The sequence below is a fragment of the Mesoplodon densirostris genome, chromosome 16 (genome assembly GCF_025265405.1).
Source record: "Mesoplodon densirostris isolate mMesDen1 chromosome 16, mMesDen1 primary haplotype, whole genome shotgun sequence".
Lineage (NCBI taxonomy): Eukaryota > Metazoa > Chordata > Mammalia > Artiodactyla > Ziphiidae > Mesoplodon > Mesoplodon densirostris.
The window spans coordinates 38,410,809-38,438,376 of NC_082676.1; the positions used below are offsets into that span (position 1 = coordinate 38,410,809).

Here is a 27,568-nt window from a genome sequence, read left to right on the forward strand (position 1 = left end):
TCAGCTGGGGGTGCTGGGTGGGAGGACGGAGTTGCAGAGAGAAAAAGGAGCACGTCGGAGGGGCTGCAGGACCTGGGCTCCTCCCTGCACTGGCACCAGCCCTGGGACCTTGTGGCGAGGGCTGGGGGAGCTTGGCCGTGAGAAAAAACAGCAGCAGTGTGTGGTGGGGAAACTGAGGCAGGAAGCTTTTAGGTGTCTTTCTCAGAGCCCCGTGGAGGGTTTGTGCAGGAGCTGCTTTCAGCTCTCCAGGCTGGAGGAGGAGAGGAACCAGCTCGCTGATGACATTCACAGACACCCTCCCTCCTGCCAAAGACGGAAAATGCTCATTTTGGTCCCCTCCTCCTCTCTTCCCTGCTAAATCTTGATCAGAGCTGCCCACTCTGCACCAGCATCGCTGCTTCTGCCTCTTCCTGCCCAACCAACAGGAAAAGACAGGCGTGGCAATACTTTACAGACATGGCCCCACTGCCCTAAATTCCCTGTCTTCTTAGCGCCGCAACTGAGAGGTAGACGTGGCCCCAGGCACCCTGACCATGACTCCGTCAGAGCACTTAGGCTTTGAAGCCTGTCTGTCTGTCTGTCTGTCCATGCAGGTGGAGGTGGAGCCTGTCATTCCCATTTTGCAGACAAGGAGACTGAGGCTGCCCCTCCACCCTCACCTCAGTCCCAGTTCCCTGGTGCTCTGTGGGCTGAGCTCTTCAAGCTTCCTCCCAACATCACTTTTGAGCTGCCCCCTCTGCCTGCGCACCACACTTATCCTTCCAGACACATCTGGGCTATCACCTCCTCCAGGAAGCTGCCCTTGGCTCCATGCATTGAGAATTAGATGTGGCCCAAAGCACTCTGCCCACAACTTCATCAGAGCTCTTACCACTTTATACTGAGAAACTGTGTCTGCATCTTTTCAAAGCAATTTTGTAGCCACACACTGGGCAGAAAAGTGGTGAAAGTATTTAAAAGCAGTAAAAGGGGTTTTGTTGCTGGGACACTAGCATTTTGAATATGAGCTCTAACTGTTGTATGTTATGCACACCTGGACCACATCTGTGGGATGAGGGGACAGTTTGAGAATGATGAAGCTGCAGGGGTGAGCTGTAGAGTAAGGAGGCTGCTGGTGGTTTTCCTAATGATGTTTTGTCTAATGCACTTTATCTTTCCTGCTGAAAAGCAACAGGGGTTGAACAAATAACCTCCTAGCTTCTCCCCAAACATCTGGCTCACAGACACTGGGGGTGGAATGACACCAAAGCTCAGAGGGTGCCAGAAGGTAGGGTGGGGAGGATGGAAGGGTGTGTGGGTTGGTCTAAGAAAAGCCAGATTAGGCAGCAGCGCAATTCTGTCAGGCAACCAAGGTGGCCGAGAGCCCCAGGAGGGGTGGGACCAGGAACGTCACTGCCCTGGGCCAGCGTGAGCCTCCTTAGGACACTGGTTCCCAAACATTCCAGGAATAGCTGCCAACTTTAACCTCCATCTGCCGCAAAGTGAAGAAAGTTTTCCAGAAAGCCAGGTTTACTTAATTCAAAGGGTTGTCTTTTATTCCAAAATGACGTTCTTACCTTTTTCTGGTGCTAAAATGTCTTTTCTCGCGGCAATGATGGTGATAGCCCAGTTATTTTTTTCCAGCGTCTTTTTATGGTAAAATCACAAACTGGTAACCTTCTGTCAGTTTCAAGTTTTGTGTTTCTGGTGGGGTGGGGTGGGGTGACTGGTGATTGGTGTGACTTCTCAGAAGGACCCAAAAGACCGAAACCAAAAGAAATGACCCCTCAGGTGGGGGCTGTGGAGAAGGTGCAGCCTGTGAGGGGCAGGCGGCCCTGGAGGGAGCAGGGGCCAGCAGCCAGTGCCCTGGGGAGAAGGACACTGGCAGTCTCCCCGGGCAAGAGGCTCACAGAAACAGAATAAACATGATTCCAGGGTGTGTTACCACCTCGGCCGAATTATGCAATTCACAGATGTGCAAACTTGGGGACGTGAAGAGAGGGATGAGGAATAGCAGCTGGGAAGGAAGGCTCTTTCCCTTGGTTGGAAAGCAAGGGACTGCAGAGGGGCCCTGCAGGCAGCACCTTCTAGAGGCTTCCCTTGGCGAGAGGAGGCTGGGTTCTTGTGGCCCAGCTGGGGACCCAGAGAGGAAGTAACCCCAGGGGTGTGGCAGGCACAGGCAACTAAGGCCTCTACCCACAGAGGCAGATTTCCACCCCAGCAGGAACCACGGCAGCAGCAAAGTCCTTAGCTGCACGTCACCCGATTCTCAGTGACTGTGGGTGTTGTCCACCCATGCAGGGGGTGGCTTCTTCCCTCCACAGTCCCCCATTTCCAAGGCCCCCCGTTGAAGGAGCCCATTCAGGAATCGCCCAAGGAGAAGTGCCTCCCCCCGCCAATCAGGCCTCAGAGGAGGACTTGTGCCACCCCAGGGTCACAGGTGCACCCCCCCCGCAAAGCGTATTCACAGCCACTGCTTCATCTGAGAGGCAGGAAATGCAGGGATTAAAACATGGACTCTGGCCCTGGGCCGCCTGGATCCCACAGGGTGCTTCTGCCTACCTGCCTGTGAGCCTGGCCGAGATTCAGAACCTCACCTGTAAATGGGGCAGGTACAGCCCCTGTTCCTGGGGCGTCCTGAGGATTACGTGAGCTTACAGAATCTCAGGTGCTTAGAAGGGTGCCTGGCATGCAGTGAATCATCAGTGCAGCATATACAATAGGCACTCAAAGTGTACGCCTGGAATTGGCACTTTGCGAGCAGCCCTGTGGAGCAGGCAGGATTCCTGTGTTACCTGCCCAGGGTCATAAAGCCGGGGAGCAAACAGAGCTCAGGTTGGAGTTTAAGGTGGCATCTATCTCCCTGCTCTTTCCTTACAGGCCGGAGGGAGCCTGGCTCTGAACCCCGGGGGCCTGGCTAACCACGCACTCACAAGCTGTGTGACCTTGGGCACGTCTCATAACCTCTCTGTGACTCGGTTTCCTTTTCTCTAAAATGATATAGTAAGCCCACCAGCTGTAGAATATTTGGTGAGGATCACAGGAGTTAATACTGACAGACTGCATAGACAAATGGACAACGGCCAGACCATATATAAAAACTGACTGGGCTTCCCTGGTGGCGCAGTGGTTGAGAGTCCGCTTGCAGATGCAGGGGACACGGGTTCGTGCCCCGGTCCAGGAAGATCCCACATGCCGTGGAGCGGCTGGGCCCGTGAGCCATGGCTGCTGAGCCTGCGCGTCCAGAGCCTGTGCTCCGCAACGGGAGAGGCCACAACGGTGAGAGGCCCGCGTACCACAAAAAAAAAAACCCAACTGACTCACAGCCTGAAACCTCCAGTCCAGGAATGCAAATGGTAACCCCCAGAGCAATGGGCCCCGAATGGCCAAGGCTCGATCAAGAACTGCCAGCTTCCTGAGTTTTTGCCTCTCCTTCCTGCTTAGGGCCAATCCCCGAAAGCCAAATGTGCTCCCCTCACCAATCACAGAGGCGATATTCATCCCTCTCTAGTTACCCAGCCTCCAGCCTCCAGCCTCCCCAGCCAACAGCCTCCAATCAAAACACACCCGAGGACTTCCCTGGTGGTGCAGTGGTTGAGAATCTGCCTGCCAATGCAGGGGACACAGGTTCGAGCCCTGGTCCGGGAGGATCCCACATGCCGCGGAGCAACTAAGCCCATGCGCCACAACTACTGAGCCTGCGCTCTAGAGTCCGCGAGCCACAACTACTCAGCCCGTGCGCCTAGAGCCCGTGCTCCACAACAAGAGAAGCCACCGCAATGAGAAGCCTGCACACTGCAACAAAGAGTAGCCCCGGCGCGCCACAACTAGAGAAAGCCCGCGTGCAGCAACGAAGACCCAACGCAGCCAAAAACAAATAAATAAGTTTATTAAAAAAACAAAACAAAGCCTACATCCGAACCTTCCCTCTGGTCCTCTCTGAAGCCCTCCCACTCCTGGCCTGTGAGTCTTTGCCAAATGCGAGTGATGCATCTGACTCCCTCGCTAGAGAAAGCGTTGAAAAAACAGCCTTGGCTGGTTCTCCGCTGGGTGGTCTTTGTGGATTTCCATAATCCACATAACTACTCTGTAATAAGTAGTCAGAAATGCCAGCTTTGGGTCACTCAGCGAGCCTGGGTACGGGCTGTATCAAGCCTGTACCAAGCGGAGGGAGGGGGCACGGCTTCCTCTTGAGGAAGGAAGAACTGGGCTCAGGCATCTTCCTTGCGTTTGAAAGTAAGGGTGTGGCCTTCAGAGTGATGTGGCCTCAGCTCCTGTCTCCATGGTGATGTCACTCCCAGCTCAAGGCCACAACAACATCCAAACAATGTTTTGTGTGTTTTTAACAGAGACACAACATCCAAACAACCATTTGAACAGACACGGGTTTGGGTTTACATTTCTTTTGTTAGTTCTAAAAGTAACACATGCTTGTAGGAAAACACAGAAAAGGGAAGAGAAAAATCCCATTGGCTCCCCCCACCCAAAGGCTACCACGGTTACATTTTTCCCCCTTGACGGTTTACAAGGCTGAGATTGTACCATATGCACAGTTTTTTTCATTTGACATAAATCCAGGAGTGTTTCCCGTGTTATTACAAATTCCTTGTAAATAGCAATTCAGAAGCTATAAAATATTCTATCATGTGAATGTGCTATTGGTCCTAAAGAATTATACAATAAAAAGTATCCCAGGGAGCCAGCAACCTGCAGGGCAGCCAGGCCTCTCGCCCCACCGCAGGCCCCCGCGAGAGCGCTGCCCTGGCCCCCCAGCTATTCCCAACGTGCTCTTCCCATGAAACTCCCCCTCCCGTGAGGCTGCCAGTCATGGCCAGTGTCAGCAAGAAGATGGCCAAATCAGCACTTTCTGTGGAGACAAAAGAGCTGGGTGAGAGGTCTATGGGGACAGCCCCCTCCCCCAGTCCTCCCCCTTCCCCCCCATCCCCAGGCCTGATGCCCAGGGCATCGTGCCCAGTTCCACCCTCCACATCTACAGCAGAAAACCCCAATCCAAGCTTCAGCAAGGTAGAAGCGGATCTTCTCTCACGTAGAAAAAGCCTGGCAGTAGCAAGGGCAGAACCTCTCAGGTGAGTTGCCCCTTTGCAGCTCTGCCCACCGTTCAGGTGAGGGGAAGCTAGGACTCTGTGGTGTTCCCTGCTGCTCTGAATAACTGGGGTGGGGGAGGGCTGTCAGTGAGGGAGGGGGGCCGGTGGGGGCCGGGGTGGGAGGAGGGCAGGAGAGGGGTGACTGAAACTGCCAGGTGGCACAGGTGAGCTCAGGTGCATCACAGCAGCACCTGGGTAAATCCCTATCTCTCTTTAGACCTCAGTTTCCCCACCTGTACAAGGAGGGGCCAGTACTAAATGGTGGTTTTGTTTCCAACAAGGAAGCTTCTTAGTTCATCCCTGATGGGCTGGTGTCCTGGGAACTTTATCCAATTTCCTGGTTCCAGAAGCCTCAGGTGTTGAAGAAGGGAGAGGTGCCCACAGGGCCCAGGTGCCATTTGATCTGGGTCAACCCCCCTCCCCGGCCCTGCCCCAGTTTGGGCAAATCACACTTTCTGCTACACCCCACTTACCCCCTGTCTGTTCTGAGCTCTCTCTCCTGCCCTAGAACCTGGGTGTACAGACCAGGTGGGCTTCAGGGATCTGTGAACTGCCTGAAGCTGTCTGCAAAACTCCGTGTGTGTGTGTGTGTGTGCATGCACACGTGTGCGCATACATGTGTGCATGTGTGTATGTGTGTACGCATATTGCATGTGTCTGGGGAGAGTCTCCATGGATTTCAGAGTTTCCAAGGCATGTGTGGCCCTAAAAACTTATAAGAACCCCTGGCCTGGGCCTCTCCCTTTGTTTTCTGTGCTGTCTCCCCTCCCCAAGAGAATCCCAGACCCCCAGCTCTAGCCTGGAGCCTCCCAGCCTCCCAGCCTCCCAGCTGGTCTCTTAGGGCTTCAGCCTGCTCCCACAGGCTGCCAGGAGAACTTTCCTTTTTTTTTTTTTTTAATAATTTTTTTTTTTTTGGCCACACCTCAAGGCATGTGGAACTTCCCTGACCAGGAATCGAACCTGCGCCCCTGTAGTGGAAGTGCGGAATCTTAACCACTGGACCACCAGGGAAGTCCCAGAACTTTCTGAGTAGTTTTCGACTGAGTCCTATCTGCTTTCTGTCATCAGGACCCCCCTGGCCTTTGTAGCCATCCTGAGCTCTCTTCCTACCCCACACTAATTCCCAGGCAGAATATTCAGAGGAGAGTAACCTGCAAAAGCCCTGCCCTTTTACTCTTTGTGTTTCCTCCTCTCCATGGTGAGAGAAGTCCCTGTTAGAACTCATTGCTCACAGGAGAAAATCCAAACTCCTAATAGGCACTCAAGTTCTTTTCTAACCTAGCCATTTGAAACAAAGTTCACATTTCGTGAATGCAGGCACTATTTGTTCTTAGCACTTCACCTAGATTAACGTATTCAACCTTGATAACAGCCCTAGGAGGTAAGTGTGTCACTAGCTCCATTTTATAGATGGGGAAAACTGAGGCCCAGAGAGGATTGCCCATGAGCTGGTAGGTGATGGAGCTGGATTCTTACTACTGCACTTTGCCTCGGGTCTTATGTCTCAGTATCAAGACCGTCCATCCCAGCCACATGGAACAATTCACTCCATGTTTTCTGAGCTCAGCCCTCTCCACTCCCTTCCCACCCTGTTGACACCTCTTCCAGAAGCCTGCTCTCCACTGGGCTCACTCTGCACCCTCCTCCTACCTTGGTCTCCAGGTCTGGCTCCCCTGACCAGCGGAGACCTCCTCAGGGCTGGTCCAGTGCCCACCCTCCATCATCAATATCATGACCCATTTGCTGAACTGAAGTGAAACACGATCTCCAATTTATCAGTGGGGAAACTCAGTTCAAGAGGTGAAGAGGACTTCCCTGGCGGTCCAGCTGTTAACACTCCACGCTTCCACTGCAGGGGGCATGGGTTCCATCCCTGGTCGGGGAACTAAGATCTTGCATGCCACGCAGTGTGGCCAAAAATTTTTTTTAAAAAAAGGCTCATTCATTTCTCAGAGATTATGGATACCAGTGGAGGGATGGTTGGTAGCAACTTAGCAAATTCATCCATTCAACAAGTGTCATTGAATGTCGACCCTTGGCCAGGCAGTGCACTTATTCACAGGGCATATAAATAAGACTGGGCCTGGTGCCTGCCCTCCCCAGTCTCACTGTACAGACCACACCTCCCCCGACACACCCACATTCCCATATGCAAGGGAGATGGAGGTGAATTTGAGATGGGCTTTGTCTAACCGAGAAAGTGGCGAGGAACCAGCAAGGGCAAAGGAACTGAGGTTACCTCATCAAGGGGAAAAGGGAGAACAAAGGCACAGAGGCCAACCACAGCCAGGTACCTTGGGTGTTGGGATTCAGTTACTTCTCATCCCTGGACGGCCACTTAGCCTCTGCCCTTGACCTCCCTGGGAGGGGGTGGAGGGTAGGGGATGTGGGGTAGGCGGGTAGCTATCCCAATCCTCTGATATTGTAGGAGTCAGCTGCTGCCGGGGGAGGATGGTGCAGGGTTCAATCTGTATCTTGAGTACCACTTTTTCCAAACTAGTGTTGGGAGAAAATCACCAAGACATCCGTGCCATTTGTCCCCACCCGTTTTAGCCTCAAGACAGCTCAGTAAGACCTGGAGTTCGCACGTCAGCTACCCTGTCTCCTCCTCATCCCTTCCGGTCCAGTTCAAAAGTCACCTCCCCTGTGAAGCCTTCCCGGAAGCTCCAGGAACCTCCCCAACCTTCTCCGCAGCTTCCCGAGCTTCCATCTCTCGCAGTGCACTGGGACATCCTTGTGAGCAGAGCAAGGCTGAAGGATGCTCTTCCGCCAAACACGACTGAAGCACCAATAGGTGCCCAGAGCTGAGGTGGGGGCTGCCGCGCCTCGGACGCCCCACGTTTGACTGTCGCTGGAAGCGGTGGACAAGGTTCCACTCCGTTTTCCGCCCGCCCGCCCCCTTGCGGCGCGGCGCCGCAGCCTGAGAAACGCGAGGCCGCGCGAGCGCGCGCCTGACCCCCGCCGCGCCAGGCCCCGCCCTCCCGCGCCCGCCCTAGCGCCGGCCCCTTTTGTTCCCTCCTGGAGCCCGGCCGCTCGCTCCGCTCCCGCTCAGCTCCGCTCCGCTCGGCCACCGGGAGCGCAGGCAGCAGCCGGGGCTGCCAGGGTTAGCGGCGGCCGGGGCTGCCAGGGTCAGCGCCTCCCGCCTTCCCGCCGCTGCTCGGCCGGTCGCACACGCGGCGCGAGGCCCGGGCCCGGAGCGCGAACGCAGAGCCCCGGGCGCCAGGAGGGGCTGCAGCCGGTGGGCAGAGGCGCGCGGGGAGGGGCCGCAGCATCCTCTGTCCCCGCGGCGCCCCGGCCGGGAGAGGAGGGGGCCGGGTGCCCGGCCACCAGCCGCTCAGCCTATTGCTGGAAGAGCGAAGGTAGGAGCAACCGGAGGGACCCCGAGGGAGGGGGCTCGATGGGCAACAAAGGACCGAGGGATGCGGGAGGCCGCGGTAGCCCCGGCCTGGTCCGAAGCGGGGCGGCCGGCCCGCAGGCATTTTCGGGGCGTGGGGGAGGTCCAAGGGTCGGGGGCTGGCGGGTGGGTGTGAGCGGGAGCTGGTCCTGGGTGCACCCCCAACTTCCCCGTCGCCTGCAGGCGAGGAGGGGGCGCTGCTGGTGTTGGCGGACCCTTCCCGGGCTGCGGGTCCTCTCGGTGAAGGCATCACCGGCACCCTCGGTGCCCCCAACAGGGCTTCGGCACATATACTGGGGAGCCGCCCGTTCCTCCTCCCAAGGGCAGCGCTGGGCGGCTGGACGCGCCGCGGGGCTCTGGGCTCACAGGCCCGGCGGAGGGGGGTGGGGTGAGGGTGGTGGTGGGGTGAGCCTGGTGGGCGCGGCTACGCAGCCCCAGGATCTGGGAGGACACGGAGCCCCAGCTCCGCTGGCCGGGGTCGCCTGGCCAATGCCCTTTGCACAACTTGGTTGAAGTGCATGGCGGAGGGGGTTAGGGGGAGACTGGGGTGGGGCGGCTTTCCGCAAGGGTGGCCCCCCCCCATGCTGGCGCTCATGGCTGGTGAGGCAGCACATTTTCTGCCCTCCCCACAGGGAGGGGCCGTGGCCGCGCGGAGGATGCTTCGCTGGGCCTCCAGGGCCCGCCCGTTTGGGTCCTTCAGGCAGGACCTGGGCGGGGCGGGTGCCCACTGGGCACTGCCATGCAAGTCCCAGCCCCACCCAGGATAGGAGGGGGCACCTTGTGGGGAGTCACACACCCAGCTGCGAATCCCCCAACCTCTGAGATGCCGCCTCTCCCTTCTGGGTGAGAAGTAGGAGTCCAATATGGGGGGGCTGCCCTCCCCCCTGTAAGATGCCCAGGGAGGCTAGTGGGGGTGGTGCTGGCTTAGGGTTGTGGGCAGAGGAGGGGGAGGGTGCAGGGAGTACCACGTGGGGCAAGACTTCCAACCCGTTGTAATGTAAACAATGAGCCCTTCATTCATCCAGCTTCTGTCACCTGGCCCCGCACTGCCAGGGGCTGACAGGTACCCTCACTGCTTCCACGGAGCACAGCCCAGCAGCCTTTGATGAGTGCAGTGATGGGGGAGCTGGGAGCACAGAGGAGGGACACCTGGAGGATGGGGTGGAGCAGGGAGCTTGATAGAGCTCACTGTAGAAGTTTGCTGTCAGGATGCCAGGGGGGCTTGAGGGAGGGGAAAGAGCATTGGCAGGGGATAGAAGTCAGTCAGAAAAGGAGGCAGGAGCCCTGGTGGCTGGTGGCTGAGAGGAGCAGCAAAGGATTTGGGTGACTGGGGCATGAGGTTTAAGGCAAGGGAGGTTCTGTTGAGGGAAGGGATTGTTCTGTCCCTCCTACTTTCCCAGGTGGGGCTCCTTAGACGCCCTTCTCCATCATCCCCGGATGCACTGGCATCTGCAGTGCCTGGCCTGGGAGGGGTGTTGGGATACAGGCTCTGGGACAGGTGGAGGGGGATGGGACGTTGAGTTTCAAAGGCAGAAGAGTCTGGCAGAGGAGACCTGGGGGGAGCCTCAGCACACAGGACTGTGTACCCGTAAGCCCGCAGGTGCAGCCAGCAGGCTGGGAAGGAGGTGCCTGGAATTTGTATCCAGAGCCTGAAATCCCAAGGGGTGCCACCCACAGAGGCACTAATCCCTTTTCAGCATCTGCTGTCCACTCTGGCGATTAAGAGTTTGGATGCTGGAGCCTGACAGCCTGGGTTCAAAGCCCAGCCCTGCCACTTACTAGCTGTGTGACCTCAGACAAGTCACTATACCTCTCTCTGCCTCAATTTCCCCATCTATAAAATGAGGATACTTAAGGTATCTACCTTTTAGGGTTGTTGAGAGAATTGAATGGATGGATGTGTGCAAAGTGTGTACTGTGATGGAGAGAATGCCCGGTGTTAGTTGTCGCCACTGTACTAGGTGGCCCTCCAGCCTCCATCCATACCCACGAATGGCCCATCCCCTCCCCAGCTGTTTGTCCACTGTCAGGTAGTCCTGCCTTTAGCCCTGCCCAAGGCCCTGCTGTTCTCTGCTTCAATGCAGCCTCTTCCCTGGGCTGTTCTCTCTGCTCTGGTCCAGCCTCCCTTGGTGATGGGAAGGCCACCATCCCCACAGCCCTGGCCATCCTTGCTCCTTCTGCTCTGGTCCACGATGTAGGGGACAGTTTTCTCTTGACCTTTCCTCCCTGGCCTTGCCACCCTAAAGATTGATCCTGCCCTCTTGATGCCACCTACCCTACCTCTGCTTCAACACCCAGAGGAGAGAAGCTGCGTTCTTCACCCCTCCTGGTTCCCTGCTATCTTAGTCTGAGCTGTCCTAACAAAATACTAGGACTGGGTGGCTTATCAACAACACATTTATTTCTCACAGCTCTGGAGGCTGGGAGTCTGAGATCAGCATGCCAGCATGGTTGAGGACCCTCTTCTGAGTTGCATTTATTTTTGTATCCTCACGTGGTGGAAGGGGCTCGGGAGCTCTCTGGGGGTCTCTTTTACAAGGGCACTAATCCCATTCATGAGGGATGCACCCTCATGACCTAATCACCCCCCAAAGGCCCCACCTCCTAATACTGTCTCCCTGGGGGGGTAGGATTTCAACCTATGAAGTGGGGTTGGGGGGGACACATTCAGACCAAAGCACCTGCCTGGTGGTCCTTGGGGAAAATGTCAGCCTTCCTATAGGTTAAAAAAAAAACAAACCCAATGCATATTGAATGCTTACTCTGCCAGGAACTGTTTGAAGCTCTGAGTGCCTGTATTAGTTTGTGGATATCTTGATACCATTGCCTCCATTTTACGGATGAGGAAATCAAGATGTGGAGAGATTTCCCTGTTTGCCCTCCACACATTTGTTAAACACCAACTGTGTGCTTGGGAGACCTGCTTCCTTCCCCCACCACACCCACCTACCTACCTGGTTCATTTTCTGAAAGCAAGGTTTTGGCGGTGCCTTCCTCAAACACCTCCATCCATTGGCTCAAGTACAAAATCCAGACACTATCTGGCCCTCAGGGCCCACCCCCAGATGGCTGTGCCCTGCCTTCCCAGTAAGGCTCTACCCAGACAGGCCTCACCTTTTATAAACTGACCAGTGACCCTGGCTTGATGGGTAGGCCTGGCCCTGAGCTGGAAGAGGGGGGAGGGCCCTGACACATGTCTTAGGATTATTTTGTCGCAGGGAACAGGAACCACCTCCAATTAGGTTAAGCGAAAGGGGAGTTGAGAGGAAAGGAACTTTGCAGGAAGCAGTTGCAGGCGGCCTGGCTCAGCCTGGCTCCCCCAGGACCCGGGAAGCTGGCAGGCAGCCCCTCCTCCGACTTTCCTCTCTCTGGACTGTGGTTTCATTTTCTCATCCTCTCCCAGCGCCTGTCTCTTCTCCTCTCCCTGTAGGCTGCTCTCTCTGCATGGCCGCCCTGAATGGTGGCTTCAGCTTGAGGCCCCAGGACCACCCGGGGCACTCCCCTCAGTCTCTGGGTGCCTGAGAGCCGGATGGGCCCAGCCTGGGTGAGGGCGCCCACCCCATCCCCTCCGCTGGTCGGGGCAGGCCACGTGGCCTCTGGGGCTGGGAGCGGGAGACAGTGCTGGGCACAGCTGGTACAGTGTCAGCTGCAGTTATGACGTGGGGTGTGTGCTGGGGAGAATGGGTGAGTGGTGGCCTCGCTGTCCCTGGCAGCCCACTGCAGGCCTCCCGCCCCCCCGCCCCGCCCTGGGCTCAGGGGCAGAGGATGTGCTCTCCCTTCAGCGCCTGGGAACTGGTGTGGGGGGGTGGCGATTGCTGGCAGGGGACCCCCCCTGTCCCACCACTCCTTCCTCTGGGCTGTGCTGCCAGGCTCACAGAAACAGTAACACAGAACTCAAGTTTTCAGAGGACACGCTTCAAAATGATAATGAAACATTATCCCTCTGAATAGAAAGTAGAGCATATCAGGTGGTTTTTATTAACAAGGCATAAATTTGGGGCCTCGTGCACTTACTGGCTTCCGTCTTCCCGGAGCAGCTCTGGCTCCATCCCTGGAACCTACCTTTGACTCCAGCTGCAGCCCAGAGAGACAGACGCCCACTCCTCATTCACTTCCATCTGTGCCTTTTTGGCCTTTTCACCCTGAGAGGGGGGAATTTGAGGCTCACAACGAGGGCCTGGTTTTCTAATCTCTCCTCCCTAAGGAGGTGACGCTGTGGTGTCCAGGGCTGATCCGCTCCTGCTTGCACCCATCTCCTCCCCGGGGTGCCCCAGTCCTGCCCTCCAACCTGCAGCGTCGAGGGTGACGGCTGGGCGGAAGCCAGCCCCTCAGTGTGGGGGGAACACAGTACACCTTAGTTTTGGGCCCTGCCTTTGAGAAGCTTTTGCTGAATTAGGAAGACATCAGCCCCCTTCCTGAAAGTGTAAACGACATCAGCATCTTTGAGCAACATTTTAAGGCCAGAGCAGAAGAGCCTCCCTGCCCAGTGGGGTCATTGCCCCGGGAGTGGTTCAAGTCCCAGCGAGGGTTGCTCGGGCAGGGCACGGGGTGTGTGGGAAGGCTGAGGAGACTGTCTGGGGGAAAAGGACTGGGCTGCGTCCCGAAGGGTGGGTGGACTTGGGTAGGTAGGGAGTGCCTTCCATATGGGCACAGGGAGAGAAAAGTGAAGAAGTTTGGGTGGCCGGGTGTCGAGTGTCCGGCGGCGGGGGTGGGGTTCAGCGTGGAGCCCACCATTCTTCCAAGTCCACTGTGAAGTCGGGCATCTGGTTGTTGGACCCTGCGATGAAGGAGGGAATGACATTTGGTGTTTTCCGATTTTTTTTTTTTTTCTTTTTTGCTACCTTGTATCCTGATTCCGCTCCTGCCGTTCCCTTTTCTGCTGTAGACTGTTCCCTGCTTAACTTCATCTGCTTGTAAGTTCGCTCAGTCAGCTCACATTCAGCTGGGCACTGGGAACTCAGAGCAGAGGAGGGAAGGCCTCTGAAAGGGTCTCGTGTGTTCTTTGTCGGATTCCAGAAAGGACTCGAGGTGATTTACAAAGATAAATGCAGTATAACGAGATGAAAAAGATGTGAGAAAATCAGAGCAAGGAGAAACCCTGGGTAGCAAACATCAGATGAAGCTGGAGGAGCTTCGGCACCTTCTATCGGCGGTAATTTGACTCTGAGCTCTCTAGCAGCTGGATCGAGGGGGATAAGGAGTTTGGAGTGTCTTCGCATTGTCAGGTTGTCTCGTGTAAGCTGCCGCTGTATATAACGTGAAAGCCTGAGCGAGGGGCAGCAGCCCCAGGGAAGGGCTGGACAGGGTGGTCCTCGTTCTGGGGTAGGGTCCCCGTGAACCAGCATCTAGAATGCGGGGGTGGGGGGCTGGAGGAAGGCAGCCACCTTCTGATCTTTCTAATCCTCCTCCTGGAGGGTCCTTACCAGCAGCTGTGGGAGCCAAGAGCTGGGGCTGAGGCTCACAGCCAGCCCCCTCCTTGAGAGCCTAATGGGCTCCAGGGGTGGGTGAGACCTCGTGAGCCAGGAGCCAGACTGGTCCCTGCTGGAGAATCCCCATCCTGCTAGGAAGCCTCAGGGACTACGATACAGGGGTGTGCAGAGAGCTCTGGACACACCCACTTGGCTCCAGGGCTTGGCTAAGGGGCAGAAGAGGGGTGAAGGCATTCCAGCAGAACAGGCTATGGGCTGGGGTGTCTTCAGGAGCAGTGAGAAGTTCAGGGAAGCTGGAATCAGGGTGCTGGGTGGGAGGGGTCCCAGGAAACAGGCCAGAGGCGGGTGGGGGCCAGGCCAGCTGGCAGAGGTGCTGCGGACCATGGCCTTGGCACCCAGGGCCGTGGGGCACCCTCATGACCTCTTGCTTAAATCTGTGCCCTTGTTCCTGCAACCCTGTGCCTGGAGGAGCATTGGTCCCAGTTCTGTGGAAGTAAAGAGCAGTGGTTAAGAACGTGAACTCCGGGGCTTCCCTGGTGGCACAGTGGTTAAGAATCCACCTGCCAGTGCAGGGCACACGGGTTCGAGCCCTGGTCAGGGAAGATCCCACATGCTGCAGAGCAACTAAGCCCATGCGCCACACTACTGAGCCTGCGCTCTAGAGCCCGCGCACCACAGCTACTGAAGCCCGTGTGCCTAGAGCCCGTGCTCTACAACAAGGGAAGCCACCGCAATGAGAAGCCCGCACACCGCAACCAAGAGTAGCCCCCACTCGCCGCAACTAGAGAATGCCCATGCCCAGCAATGAAGACCCAGCGTGGCCAAAAATAAAAATAAATTAGTAACTTAATTTAAAAAAAAGTGAACTCCGTGGCCAGAGGGTCTGAGTTCGAATCCCACCTGCAGCTGCTCAGTTGTGTCATCCCGGGCAAGCGACTTGCCGGCTCTGGGCCTCAGTTTCCCTGTTTGTAGAGCTCCCAACAGTATCTTCTTCACAGGGCTGCTGTGAAGACTGAACAGGTTAATATCTGTAAAGGGCTCTGACATGCCTGCAGCAGAACAAATGTTACTGGTCTGGGAATTCCTTGGGCTGAAACAGCTTGGCAGGGGATAGAGCCTCATCCCCTCTGAACCGCCACACCCAGCACACTGCACAGGTTCAGAGTCAGGCGCAGCAGCCCTGGGGGCGTGGGGCAGGGCTCAGCAGGTTCTGGTTAATGTTACTGACAGTAATGATAGCTGTGCAAGCTCATGAGAGCCTCTCAGGGCAGCAGGAACCCACTCTGAGAGCAGGCCTCAGTCTCTACTTGATTCCTCCAGAGACAGGGAGCTCACTACCTGATTCTTTGCTTGTTGGATCTACTGGTGAGCACTGGCTCTGTGCCGGGTGTGCTCAGTGCTGGGATTCAGAAGAATGTGAGTTAATCCTCTCTGTCCTTTCCAAAGATAGCTCCAAGCAGTGAGTGTGGCCATGGGGTGTGACAAGCTATTGTGGGCCTCCAAGTCAACATGGGAAGGATGATGGAGGCAGAGGAGTGTATTTCATTCATTCATGTATTCGTTAGACATCTTTTGAGCTTCTCTATGTGCTGGGCGCTGTCCTAGGTACCGCGAGTCCTGAAACCAACAAGATATGCAAAGAACCTGCCCTTTAAAGCTGCTCTCAGTGAGAGAGGCTAGGGATTATGCCAACGAATGAGAGGAAGGGTATTCTAGCAGAGGGAACAGCATGTGCAAAGGCCTGGAGATGTGACAGAGTGTGCATGGGGTGGCGGTGGCACTCCGCCAGAATTTGGTGGCCGGGGAGCTTTGAGGTGGGGAGTGCCTTTCTGGAAGCAATAAAAGAAAACACTGACTTTGAGAGGTTTAGTGACTGACCTCACCCCTGGGACCACCAAGTTCTGCCCCTCCTCCCCCCTTCTTTCCCCTCCACCAGCAGCCCTGGCTGGCCCTGTTGGTAACCATGGCCCCCTGCCTGGTTCATCCCTTCTCCAGGCCACCCAAGTGTGACCCCCTTCCCTGATTTCTAGCACCATTAATAAATTTTGCCTGCCTTTGAACTTCTTTTTTTTTTTCTTTTTTTTTTTTGCAGTACGCGGGCCTCTCACTGCTGCGGCCTCTCCCATTGCAGAGCACAGGCATGGGACGCGCAGGCCCAGCGGCCATGGCTCACGGGCCCAGCCACTCCGCGGCATGTGGGATCTTCCCGGACCGGGGCACGAACCCGTGTCCCCTGCATTGGCAGGCGGACTCTCCACCACTGCGCCACCAGGGAAGCCCTGAACTTCTTTTTTTTTTTTTTTTTGCGGTACGCGGGCCTCTCACTGTTGTGGCCTCTCCCGTTGCGGAGCACAGGCTCCGGACACGCAGGCTCAGCGGCCATGGCTCACGGGCCCAGCTGCTCCGCGGCATGTGGGATCTTCACGGACCGGGGCACAAACCCGTGTCGCCTGCATCGGCAGGCGGACTCTCAACCACTGCGCCACCAGGGAAGCCCCTGAACTTCTTTTTAAATGGAAGCATACAGTCACACTCTAAGCACTTTTACATCTGCCTTCTTTCACTCAAGAGTCACAAGGTTCATACATATTGTTGCATGTGGTTGTACTGATAGTTTGTACATTCTCATTGCTGTGCTTTATTCCATTGTGTGAATAAACCACCAGTTATTTACTCATTCTGATGGAGGGATAATTTGGCTTATTTTCAGTTCGGGAGTATTAGGAATAGTCCATATCTTTTGGTGCATGTATGTGCACTTTTCTGTGGTGGCATAGCTAGGAGTGGGATTGCTGGGTCATGCTCAGCTTTAGTGTGTAATGCCAGGCTGTTTTCCACATTGCTTACACCAACTTCCACTCCTACTAGCAGTGCGTGAGCGTTCTGGATATTCCACATCCTCACCAACACTTGGTGTGGTCCGTGTTTCATTTTATACATTCCGGTGGATGTAGTGTTGTCATGGTGGCTAATGAAGGTGAACATCTTTTCACCTGTTTATTGGTCTTTTGATTACCGACCCCCCCCCCTTTTTTTTTTTTTTGGTGAAGTGCCTGTTCAAGTCTTTTGCTGATTTTTCTAACTCGATTTTTGGAGTTATTTCCATATTCTGAATAGGAATCCTTTGTACAATACAGGAATTACCAATTCTTTCTCTCTCTCCCTCCCCACCTACCCCCATTGGTATCATTTGATGCACGGAAGCTCTAAATATTGTCCAGTTTATCCATCTTTTCCCTTATTTTCAACACTTCCTGGGTTGAAATCTTTGCCTGCTCCAGTGTTAAGGCAGATCTTCTTTCATGTCTACTTCTGAAAACTGTATTGTTTTACCTTTCACATTTAGATCTGCTGTCCATCTGGAGTTGATTGTTGTGTACGATGTGAAGTACGTGTATTAGTTTCCTGTGGCTACTATAACAAATGACCACAGACTTAGTGGTTTAAAACAACATAAATGTATTATCTTACACTTCTGGAGGTCAGAAGTCTGAAATGGATCTCACCAGGCTAAAAGCAGGATGTCAGCAGGGCTGTGTTCCTTCTAGAGGCTCTAAGGAAAAATCTGTTTCTAGAAGCCTTTTCCAGCTTCTAGAGGCCTCCCGCATCCTTTGGCTGTTGGCCCCTGCCTCCATCCTCAAAGCCAGGAATGTTAGACCGGGTCCTTTTCAGGCTGCCATCTCTTTGCTTCTCTCTCTCCTGCCTACCCCCTTCCACATATAAGGACCCTTGTGATTACATTGAGTCTGCCTGGATAATTCAGAATAATCTTCTGTCTGGTCAGCTGATTAGCAACTGTTCTCTCTGCAACCTTAATTCCCTTTTGCCACGTAAACTGACACGTTCACGAGTACTGGGGATGGGGCCGTTACTCTGCCAGCCACAGAAGGGAGCATGATTTTTTTCCCATGTGGCTGTCCATTTGATCCAGCACCACTTATTGTAAAGACTCTCCTTTGCTCAGGGGTAATTTTTAGTTGCGTGTGCAAATTCCACCCCGACAGGCTGGGTTGGGGAGGAGAACCCAGGAGATGGGGGTGACTTTCCTGCAGCTGCCCTGGCCTAGATGTGTTGGATAGGGCTGCCATGGAAACCAGAAGTGAAGGAGGCAGTAGTGAAAGATGACTGGGTCAGCATCCTGGCCTGGAAGGCAGGATACCAGAGCCCGTTCCTTCCTGTTCCCCTGATCGCTGGGTGACCTCAGCAGGCCCCTCCCCTCCTTGGGCCTCTGACTCTGTCTGGTCTCAAGGACCTTCTTGGCCAGCACAGGTTTTCTTCATTTGGGCAGCTGACTCTCACTGTCCTGTTTGCTTCACTCCTGTGCCCTGGGCCTCAGTTTTCCCATTCTGTGAAATGGGAATAAAGGTGGGTCTGGGGGCAACTTGAGGTGCGTTGTTCCCCAGCCCTTCTTTTTGGGCCTGATGAGGGACCCCATCCAGCAGAGCCAGGGTGATGCCTGCCCAGTGTCCTGGGCCAGTAGCAGGAGGGCTACAGATGTCCAGTTGCTGGGGCCGTGGGTGGCCACACAGCCAGGAGTGGGTTCTGGGGCCATGGTTGTGCCCTGGTTCTGAGCATGCCAACTGTTTGCGTGCATGCATGTGTGTAAGACAGGGAAGTATATTGACGTTCCTTCCCCTCCCTAGACCTGACACAGCCCTGATCCTTTTTTTCTTTTTTTTTTTTTGGCTGCCCCACATGGCTTATGGGATTTTAGTTCCCCGACCAGGGATCGAACCCTGGCCCTCGGCAGTGAGAGCACGGAGTCCTAACCAATTCCCAGCCCTGATCCCCTTTGCCGGGAGACAGGATCTGAACTCCAAGCTCGAGGGGAGGATGGCCACACCCCAGTGTGTCCAGCTCAGGTAGGACTGACAGGATGGCCCTTCCCAGGGCTCTGCAGTCACCCCAGGGGTGGGCAGGACACAGAAGATACCAACTGACTTTACAAAGTAAGAACCACAGCCCTGAGCTCAGAGGCCATGAGGATGGTAGGATGGTGAGTGTGTGGGACTGGATGCCAGCCTTCCGGCCTCAGCCCCTGCTTGTCTCCCCCCGGCAGGTGCCAGGGAAGCAGGGGAGTCGACCGGTGCTCTTAGATTGGTCTGTCCTTCCCCGCTCAGCCCCGTGGGTGCTCCTGCACCCCATGTCCGAGCTGCTGGCACGCATGCCCTGCCGTCTTCCCAGCGTCATCCTCTCTCCCCGTCCTTGAAGCCACATCAGCTGGTGTGGCCTGGGTTCCTGCCCCAGCCCTGCTGTGAGGCTTGGCTGGGTCCCTTCCCCACGCTGGTTCTGGATGGCCGCCAGGCCCCTGGGTACTCCCAGGGCGACTCGGGGCCCCAAGCCGGGCCCACCACCACCCCATTCTTCCTGGGGTCTCCCGTCCCATCTCCTGCTGCTGGCCGGCCCCTGTGTGAATGTTGGGCTCACACAGCCCGCCCCGCGGCCTCACTGACCGGGGGAGAGCAGGGGTGGGTGGGGGGCTGGGACGCGGGCAGACAGGCGCCGTCTCCTCCGCTCTCCCAGGCCTGAGGGGCAGCTGGTGTGAGCGGCAGGACTCGCAGCGGGGGCTGTCCCAGCTCTGCTCTCTGCTTGCACGTGGGGATTCTCGCTTCACCAATGGGTAAAATTCCCTGAACCGCAGTCGCATGCGAACAAAATGGGCCTCTTTTCCAAGCAGGATGGGACAAGCAGTGGGTGCCGCCTGGGCTGAGGCTCATGGGGACGTTGGTCACACTCGCCCTTGGGGCCCCTGCTGGTTGTGGGGGTTGGGGTAGCACTGGGTTTCTGGTGCCGGCGGGAGTGTTGAGATGCCCCGTGGGGCAGCTGGCGGGGGGCCGCGCCACGCCCACATAGGGGCCTGCCTTTGGGAGCCTGGTGGTCAGCACCCATGGGGTTCAGTCTGTTTGGGGCCTGCCCCCCATTCCTCTTGGTGGGTGTGCATGGGGAGGGGAGGAACTGTTTCCTCTCCCCGTCCCCTGGTGTCTGTCTTTAAATTTTTTTTACTTAAATTTTTGAGGCACTCAAAAAGAATAGACAGGGCACAGTGAACTCCCATGTACAGCCTGCAGGACTTGAGCAAATCTCGGGACTTCCCTGGCGGTCCAGCGGTCAAGACTCCGCGCTTCCAGTGCAGGAGGGGCAGGTTTGATCCCTCCCCTGGTTGGGGAGCTAGGATCCCACATTGCCATTTGGCATGGCCTACAAGAAAAAGAAGAGGAGGAGGAGGAAGAAGCAAATCTTACAGATAGAAATGAAGCCCCAGTTGCCCAACCCCGGCCCTGTTCCCATCCCCCAAACTGCATTTCTTGGCTGTTGCGTGGGATGCTGTGGATAAGTGCCATGTAGGCGCCTCCAGGACCCTCGGCCAAGGTGCCCGGCCGAGTCTCCACTGCACCTGCACTGTTCCCCCAGGCTGTGCCCGCCCTTCGCCCAGCCCTTGGCCCACCTGCCCTTTCCCCGAGGTCTTTCTAGCAACTTGGTATCACCTGGCTTTTTGACTTTTCGCCCATCTGATTGGGTGGGAAAGGGGATCTCCTTGCAGCGTGGATTTGCATTTCCCTGATGACTGGGGAGGCCCAGCTGCTCTCCAGCCTAACGACATCCTCTCCTGGAAAGCTGGCCCGGCTGTCATCAGGGTGCCGTCAGGTCGGTGCCCTCTGGTCCCTTTCTTCTCTGCCTCCAGCCCCATATACTACACACCAGGTGGGTGCCCCAGGCCTCAGTCACTTCACACCCAGCCTGTCCCCAGATGAGCTCCCCACCCTGGCCCCTTCCTGCTCCCAGGTCCCTCCAGGTGTTGAGAGGTTCTCCTGCCTTCTGCCGTCCTCAGCCCTGCCTCCCCCCCACCTCCTCCCACCTGCCCTCCTCCACCAGTGCTTGTCACCTGCTTGGCATCTGTCCCCGCTCTGCCCCCTCCAGCCCCTGCCTCTGTCTCAGCTCAGGCCTCGTGGAGTCCCTGTCTGTCACAGCACCCCCGTCATCCTCATTAGCTCCCAGAGGTTTTGCCGAAATGCTCATTCGATCTGTCGGATCCTTTGCCTGATGCCCTCCGTGGCTTCTCATCCCCTCAGCCTGATGCCTGGGCATGATTGGGAGACCCCTCCCCACGCCAGGTGTCCCTTTCAGTCCCTGGATACCCACCCGCTGCACATTTTGGGCAGTCTAAATCCTTAGCTGTCTGGTTGACCTGGCAGAGTGGAGTCTGTGCCCCGTAGTTTCCCCAGCTTGGACCCAGCCCCCCACCCCGTGCTCCCAGTTACAGCACGCCTCCCACCACCCTCTTCGCTCCGTGGCGCTGCTGTGGTCTGGAGCCTTTGGGCTTTTGCAGTGAGTGGGCAGGGGCCACACTAAGTCCATCTCTGGCTGACATGTAGCCCGGCACATGGGTCACAGGCTCAGGAGGTGGGGGGAGCATGGGCACCCCAACTGCTGGGACCCCTGGGGTGGGGAGGAGGAGTCCCCCCCCCCCCGAAGAGCTGCGTCTGCTGGGCAGCAAGAGAGCCCAGGGTGTGGCTCTTGGCCGAGGTCTGTGAGCTGAGGTCTGGTCCTGGGAGCCTGCTTCCTGGTGCCCGCCTCCCATGCCCTCTGGGCGACGCTGGCACAAGGACATGGGCTTTCCACTGTCCTAGTTGGCATCTTTCCCCCTTCTGTTGGGCCGCACCCTGGGCCGCTGATTCGTGGAAAGTTCCTGGGCCTCATCCCCCGCCCCCGAAGCTGCAGCCCGCCACCCCCAGAGCAGCTGAAATGGAAACCCTGAAATGCAGCCCGGGTTTGTCTTTGGTAAATGGTAATTGAGGGCAGCACAAAGGGGGCCTGTTGGTCTGAACGCCACCCGCCCTTGCTCGCCTCTCCCACACCCGCCTCGTCGGGGCCCCGGCTCCCTAGGGGAGGCGGGGTGTGCATCCCGGGCCTTTGGAGAATGTAATGGAGACCAGATCGTAGTGATGCTGCCCTTTCCACACACCCTGCGTGCCGGGCACAGGGGGACATTTGTGGGGCTGTCTCACGGACTCGCTCATCCGTGCTCCCCACACAGCAGCAGTGCTTTCCCCCGCATTTTACAGGTGATGACTCTGAGGCTCGTGCTGAGCCAGGGTCCCACAGCCACTCCTGGTGGGTCTGGGGTTTGGACTCCATGAGACTGAAATCTACTTCCTCCCAGGCCTCCTGCATCGGCTGCAGTGTGGCCAGAGGCCAACTTATCCCCACGTCCCGGCTTTTTCCAAGAAACCCCTCTCTTCCTCTGTCCCACAAGCAGGGCTGAGTCATAAAGGGGCCTCCTCCCTCTTCCTGTTCACCATTCTTCTCTCCATCTCCCCTTCCCTGTGTTCCCCCAGCACCGGAGGCCTGCACAGGGGCAGGGGTGGGACTGGGGTGGGCCAAGTCATGCAGCCTTGGTTCTTCTCTCTCCCGCCAGCTCCTCTGGTCTCCTTTGTCCGTGAGGCACGTGGGTGCTCTCCCCAGAGGCCAGGGGTCTCACAAATGTTATTCCAGGCCTGGGCCAGGCAGTGTAGGGAGGCGGAGGGCTAGACCTGGGTCTGGTTCCAGCCCAGCTGCTGAGCCATGTGTGACTTTGGGCTCGACCCTGCACTTTTGCGCATCGGATGTTCCTCCTGTAAGGTGACCACCGCCTCATCAGGACATAAGGCCTGGCACACAATAGGTTCCTCACGCTGGATGCTGCTGGGTCATCAGGGTCTGAGAGGGTAGGAGGGTGACTGTGAGAGCCTCCAGAAGCCTCCCGTGGGAACAATGTCCCTGGGGATTTGTGGCCTTGAAGGCCTTTGTCCTCTGGGCCGTAGCACATGTGCTCTCATACGGGGTTTCCTAATCACAAGCTCTGTGCCAGGCACCATGCTGGGGCTGGGTTCTCAAAGAGGAGACTGTGGCCCCACCTGGGGTTACCCGTGGGCTCCCAGGAGGCATGATGAAGGTAGGAGAACGGTATCCTCTCTCCTTGGCTCAGTGTGTGATCCTGAGGTCTCTGGGTCAAAGGTCCTGGGAGACTTCCTGGAGGAGGAGGCATCGAGTTAAGTGTTCCTTATGTGGTTGGAATAGGTGAAGTGAAGCAGGTGGGAGAAAAGGCACAGGCAGAGTCTGGGAGGTGGGAGACTGTCAGGCGAGTGGTGAGGAAATGCAGGGTCATCGGCAGCAAGGCTGGTTGGGGAGCCTCCAATGCCGGACACAGTTATGATGCCTGGTCCCTGTCTCAGAGGGCACATGGGCTAGTGAGGAGTCTAGACCAGCTGCGTGAAAAGCTGTGGTGTCAGACGGCCAGCTGGGATGATCACTACAAGCCACTCAGTCCTGAGGGCTGGGCCCTGAGGAGGTGAGGGTGGCCTCCTGGGCCTCTTATCCCCATAAGCCAGCATCATTCATCCATTCAAGTGATTTCCTGAGCACCTATAGGCACCAGGCATCCCATCAGTGCTGAGGATACCACAGTAAACAGACTCAAGTCTTTTCCTTATGCAGTAGAGAAAAACAAGGCAGGGGAGGGCTGGAAAGGGGTTATAATCTTCGAAGGGGACATTGGAGCAGATACTTGGAGGAGATGAGCAACACACTGGATATTTGAAGAAAAAGCATTCCAGGCAGAGGGAACAGCATGTGCAAAGGCCCTGAGGCTAGAGTGTGCTTAGTGTGAGCTAGTGTGGCTGGAGTGGAGTGGGTGAGGGAGGGCCTTGGAGGTGGTGAGGAGGGCCTTGAAGCCCATCGCACTAGGAGGAGCCTTCAGGGATTTCTTTTTTTTTTTTGGCTGCATTGGGTCTTCGTTGCTGCACGCAGGCTTTCTCTAGTTGCGGCGAGCGGGGGCTACTCTTCAGTGAGGTGCGTGGGCTTCTCATTGTGGTGGCTTCTCTTGCTGTGGAGCGCGGGCTCTAGGTGTGCGGGCTTCAGTAGTTGTGGCACGCGGGCTCTAGAGCGCAGGCTCAGTAGTTGTGGTGCATAGGCTTAGTTGCTCCGCGGCATGTGGGATCTTCCTGGACCAGGGCTCGAACCCGTGTGACCTGCATTGGCAGGGGGATTCTCAGCCACTGCGCCACCAGGGAAGCCCAAGGATTTCATTTTTTATAGAATTTTTTTTTAAGTTGAGATCTAATTTACACATTATTAAATCTATCCATTTTAAGTGTGCAGTTTGATGACTTTTAGTATAAACATACAGGTGTGTAGCCATCACCACAATCCAGCGTTAGAACATTTCTACCACCCAGAAAGTTCTCTCCTGCCTGTTTGAAGTCAGTCCCTGCTCTCAACCCCTGGCAACCGCTGATCTGCTTTCTGTGTCTATAGTTTTGAAATTTCAAATAAGTGGAATCAAGCTATATGGAGTCTTCTGTGCCTGGTTTCTTTCACTTAGAATAATGTTTTTGGAGGTTCATCCATATTGTCGCAAATATCAACAGTTGGGTTCTGCATTTGCAGATATGGAGGGCTGACTGCACTATACCATTTTATATGAGGGACTTGAGCATCCTCGGATTTGGGTAACCTCAGGGATCCTGAACCAATTCCCCAAGGAAACCAAGGGACAACTGTGTACTATTGTCTAGATGAACTTTGTGTTCATATATTCACCAGTTGATGGACATTTAGGTTGTTTCCATGTTTTAGCTATTGTGAATAAGGTCACTATGAACATTTTTTTTTTTTTTTTTACAAATGTTTGTATGGATATATGCTTTTATTTCCCTTGGGTGGTTGGGTCATATGGTAGGTGTATATTTAACGTTCTAAGCAACTGTCAAACTGGTTTCCAATGGGGTTGCACCATTTTTCATTTCCACCAACAATCTGTCCTGATTGCTCCACATCCTCATCAGCACTTGATATTGTCAGTTTTTCTGATTTTAGCCATCCTAATCTGCGTGAAGTGGTATCGCATTGTGGTTTTGATCCACATTGCCCTTGTGACTAATGATGTAGGTCATCTTTTCATGTGCTTTTTGCTGTTTACGTAGCTTCATTGGTGAAATGGGGATTCAAATCTTTTGTTCATTTTTTTATTAGGTCTTATTAGTAAGTCATAAGGGTTCTTCATATGTTGGTGAATAAATGACCTTTATTAGATATATGATTTGTAGCTTGGCCCAAGCCTGACAGTGAGTGACTCCTGGGCTCCAGAATTCCTGGGGTGCCAGGGAGTTGGTCAGGGGATTAGAATGTTGGATTTGGCGGACTCTGGGGGGGCGGGCCAAGGCTGGCAGGCATGCGCATACTCCCATCAGCTCACCTGGGCATGTAGGTGCCACTACTTTGTGCCTTGCAGGAGCTCATTTTCCTTTGCTCTTATGTCTAACCACCCTGTGTGAGGAGCTGATCCTTCCCATGGCTATGCCAGGACGGTAATAGTGTTGCTGGCTCATCCTGCTGGCCTGGGAGCCTTTCTGGGGACACATATTCCTGCTGTGAGCATTGTGGGTTGGCTTCTGTATGAGTCAGAACTTCTTTGGTTGCAAGTGACAGTGTCCCTCAAAGAGAATTAGGCAAAAAGACATAACAATGACTGTGTGTGTCAGGATTTGTTGGCTGATGTAAGTGAAGGGCTCAAGTGACCAGCTTCAGGTTCAGCTGGATCCAGGCCCTCCAAATCCTGGGACTTAGCTCTGCTTTCTCTGTGTTGGCGTTGTTCCCTGGCAGTCTCTTCTGTGTAGTAATCCTGCAGCTCCTGGCTTTCATCCCACACCTAGACAGCCCCAGAACAAGAAGAGCACCTTTTCCTAAAGGTTCCAGCCAGAGTCCAGGCCCTGATGCTCCTTGGGTCACATGATCTTCCTTCAGCTAACCATGGGGCTCTGTCCAGGCCTGGGTCATGTGTCCACTCTCAGTGTGGGGATGGGGGGTCAGCTCATATAAGTCATATGGCTCAAGAATGGAGAAAAGCGTTCTCTAAAAAAGAATAATATTCTGTGACCATGGGTGGGATAAGGATATGGCTGGACGGGCAAAGGGTGTGGCATCCCCTACTGCATGAGTTTAATGTCCAGAAGGCACTAATTTCACCTGTTCCCGAGGTCCTGAGGGGGTGATGCTTTCTCCCAGAATCCTCTGTCCGTCCGCAGTGCTGTGCATCCCCTCTCCCCACTGGACAGTGTGCTCCCCTAGGTGGAGGACGCATCCTGCCTGCGGCTCTGGGGCAGGACAGGGCCTGGCCTATGGTGAGCCCTACATGAATACCTAGTTCGAGAGAGGGTGTGCACACAAGACAGTGGGGGAGTAGGGGATGTGGGCCTGTCCTTTCTGCCTCTCCCCCAACTCCCCTGCAGCCAGTCCCATCTTTCTGTCACCTAGTACCCTGAGCTGATCACCATGGAGATTGGGGGCTTCCCCTCTCAGGAATCCCCTTTGTCAAACACTAGTGCCCTATTTGCCATATGCATCGCATCCTTCTCTGCTTAGTCATGAAAACAGGGAGCTGTCATCGCGGGAGGGCAGGCTGAGGCATGGCGAGTCCATCCTGGCAGGGGGTTGAGGCAGGTGTAAGCTCCTCTGTATGTGTGTCGCCGCACCTGGGGTGGAGTGGGTGAGTGCTGGATGGTGAACCCAAAGCTGGCGTATGGCCTGTGTGGTGAGGCTGGTTGATTAAATTAGATGTTGCTTTGTCCAGCCTGCATTGAGGGATGTGAGCTGTTGGCTGGTCCTAGAGGGTCTGGGGGCCACTGGAGAGTGACCCACTGGGTTGCCCATGCATGTCAGAATCTGCTGGCCAGTGCTCTGTGGTGAGAGCTGCATTCAGCTGTTGGTGGCCGTGCTGACCTGCATGGTCCCGCTGAGGGGGCTGCTGGGGTTAATAGAGCCTGTGCCTTAGCCCCCTGAGCCGCTTGCTCCTGATTTTCACCTCCTGGGTCCTGGATGTAAGAGAGAGTGTGTGCCCGACCCAGAGTCTGGCAGACTGGAACACATGTCCTGGCAGCGCCACCGCCATGCCGGGCCCACGCCTGCGGCCACTTCTCTATACCTCAGTTTCCCTATCTAGAAAATGGGGACGACCGTGGTCCCTGCCTCACGGGGCCAGGGGTGCTCTGCCAGCTGGTGACGCTGTGATGTGACCCCTCCTGTTCTCTGCCCACAGGTGAGTGACGATGGCGGAGAGCACGTGACCTGCACGGACCCTTCTCTGCCCACCGAGTGGCACCGCCATGCAGAAGCCCAGCGGCCTGAAGCCCCCCGGCCGCGGGGGGAAGCACTCAAGCCCCATGGGCCGGACGTCCACTGGATCAACCTCGGCCTCTGCCACTGTGACGGCCACTGGCTCCAAGGAAGGTGCGCGGGGCCAAGGGGGGAGCGGGGGTGGGTAGTGCTTCTTCTGGAAGAGCCAAGGGAACTTGGGCTGCTCCCTGACCAGCCTGGAGGCCAGCAGTTCCCAGAAGTTCTTGTTGATGTCTGACCACATCCCTTTGAAAATTAACGGGCAGGGACACATGCTTTATGTGCATTGTTCCTTTTCACGCTCCTCCAAATTGGGGAGGCAATACCACTGTTGGCTTCCCATAGGGATGAGGAAATGGAGGCCCAGGGAGGCATGGCAACTTGCCCACGTCACTCAGCCTGGAAAACACAGCCCGATTCAAACTCTAGCCTCTGCCAGCCTCCCTGCCCCCACTCATTCCCCTTCCAGGGTCTGAAATGATCGCCATCTTCCCATCAGCTTTCTCGTCTAC

At 55.8% G+C, this 27,568-nt stretch overlaps 1 protein-coding gene across 2 annotated transcripts in view; it reads left to right on the plus strand.

The window, feature by feature from the left end:
* Window positions 1-8,095: 8,095 nt before the first annotated feature.
* CLIP2 (CAP-Gly domain containing linker protein 2) overlaps window positions 8,096-27,568 on the plus strand; it is an 80,922-nt gene continuing 61,449 nt past the window's right edge. For both annotated transcript variants that reach the window (XM_060119972.1, XM_060119971.1), the window contains exons 1-2: window positions 8,096-8,443; window positions 26,980-27,170. In XM_060119972.1, coding sequence (XP_059975955.1) covers window positions 27,047-27,170 — 124 coding nt within the window. In that variant the 5' untranslated portion in view covers window positions 8,096-8,443; window positions 26,980-27,046. The remainder of the gene's footprint in view (window positions 8,444-26,979; window positions 27,171-27,568) is intronic.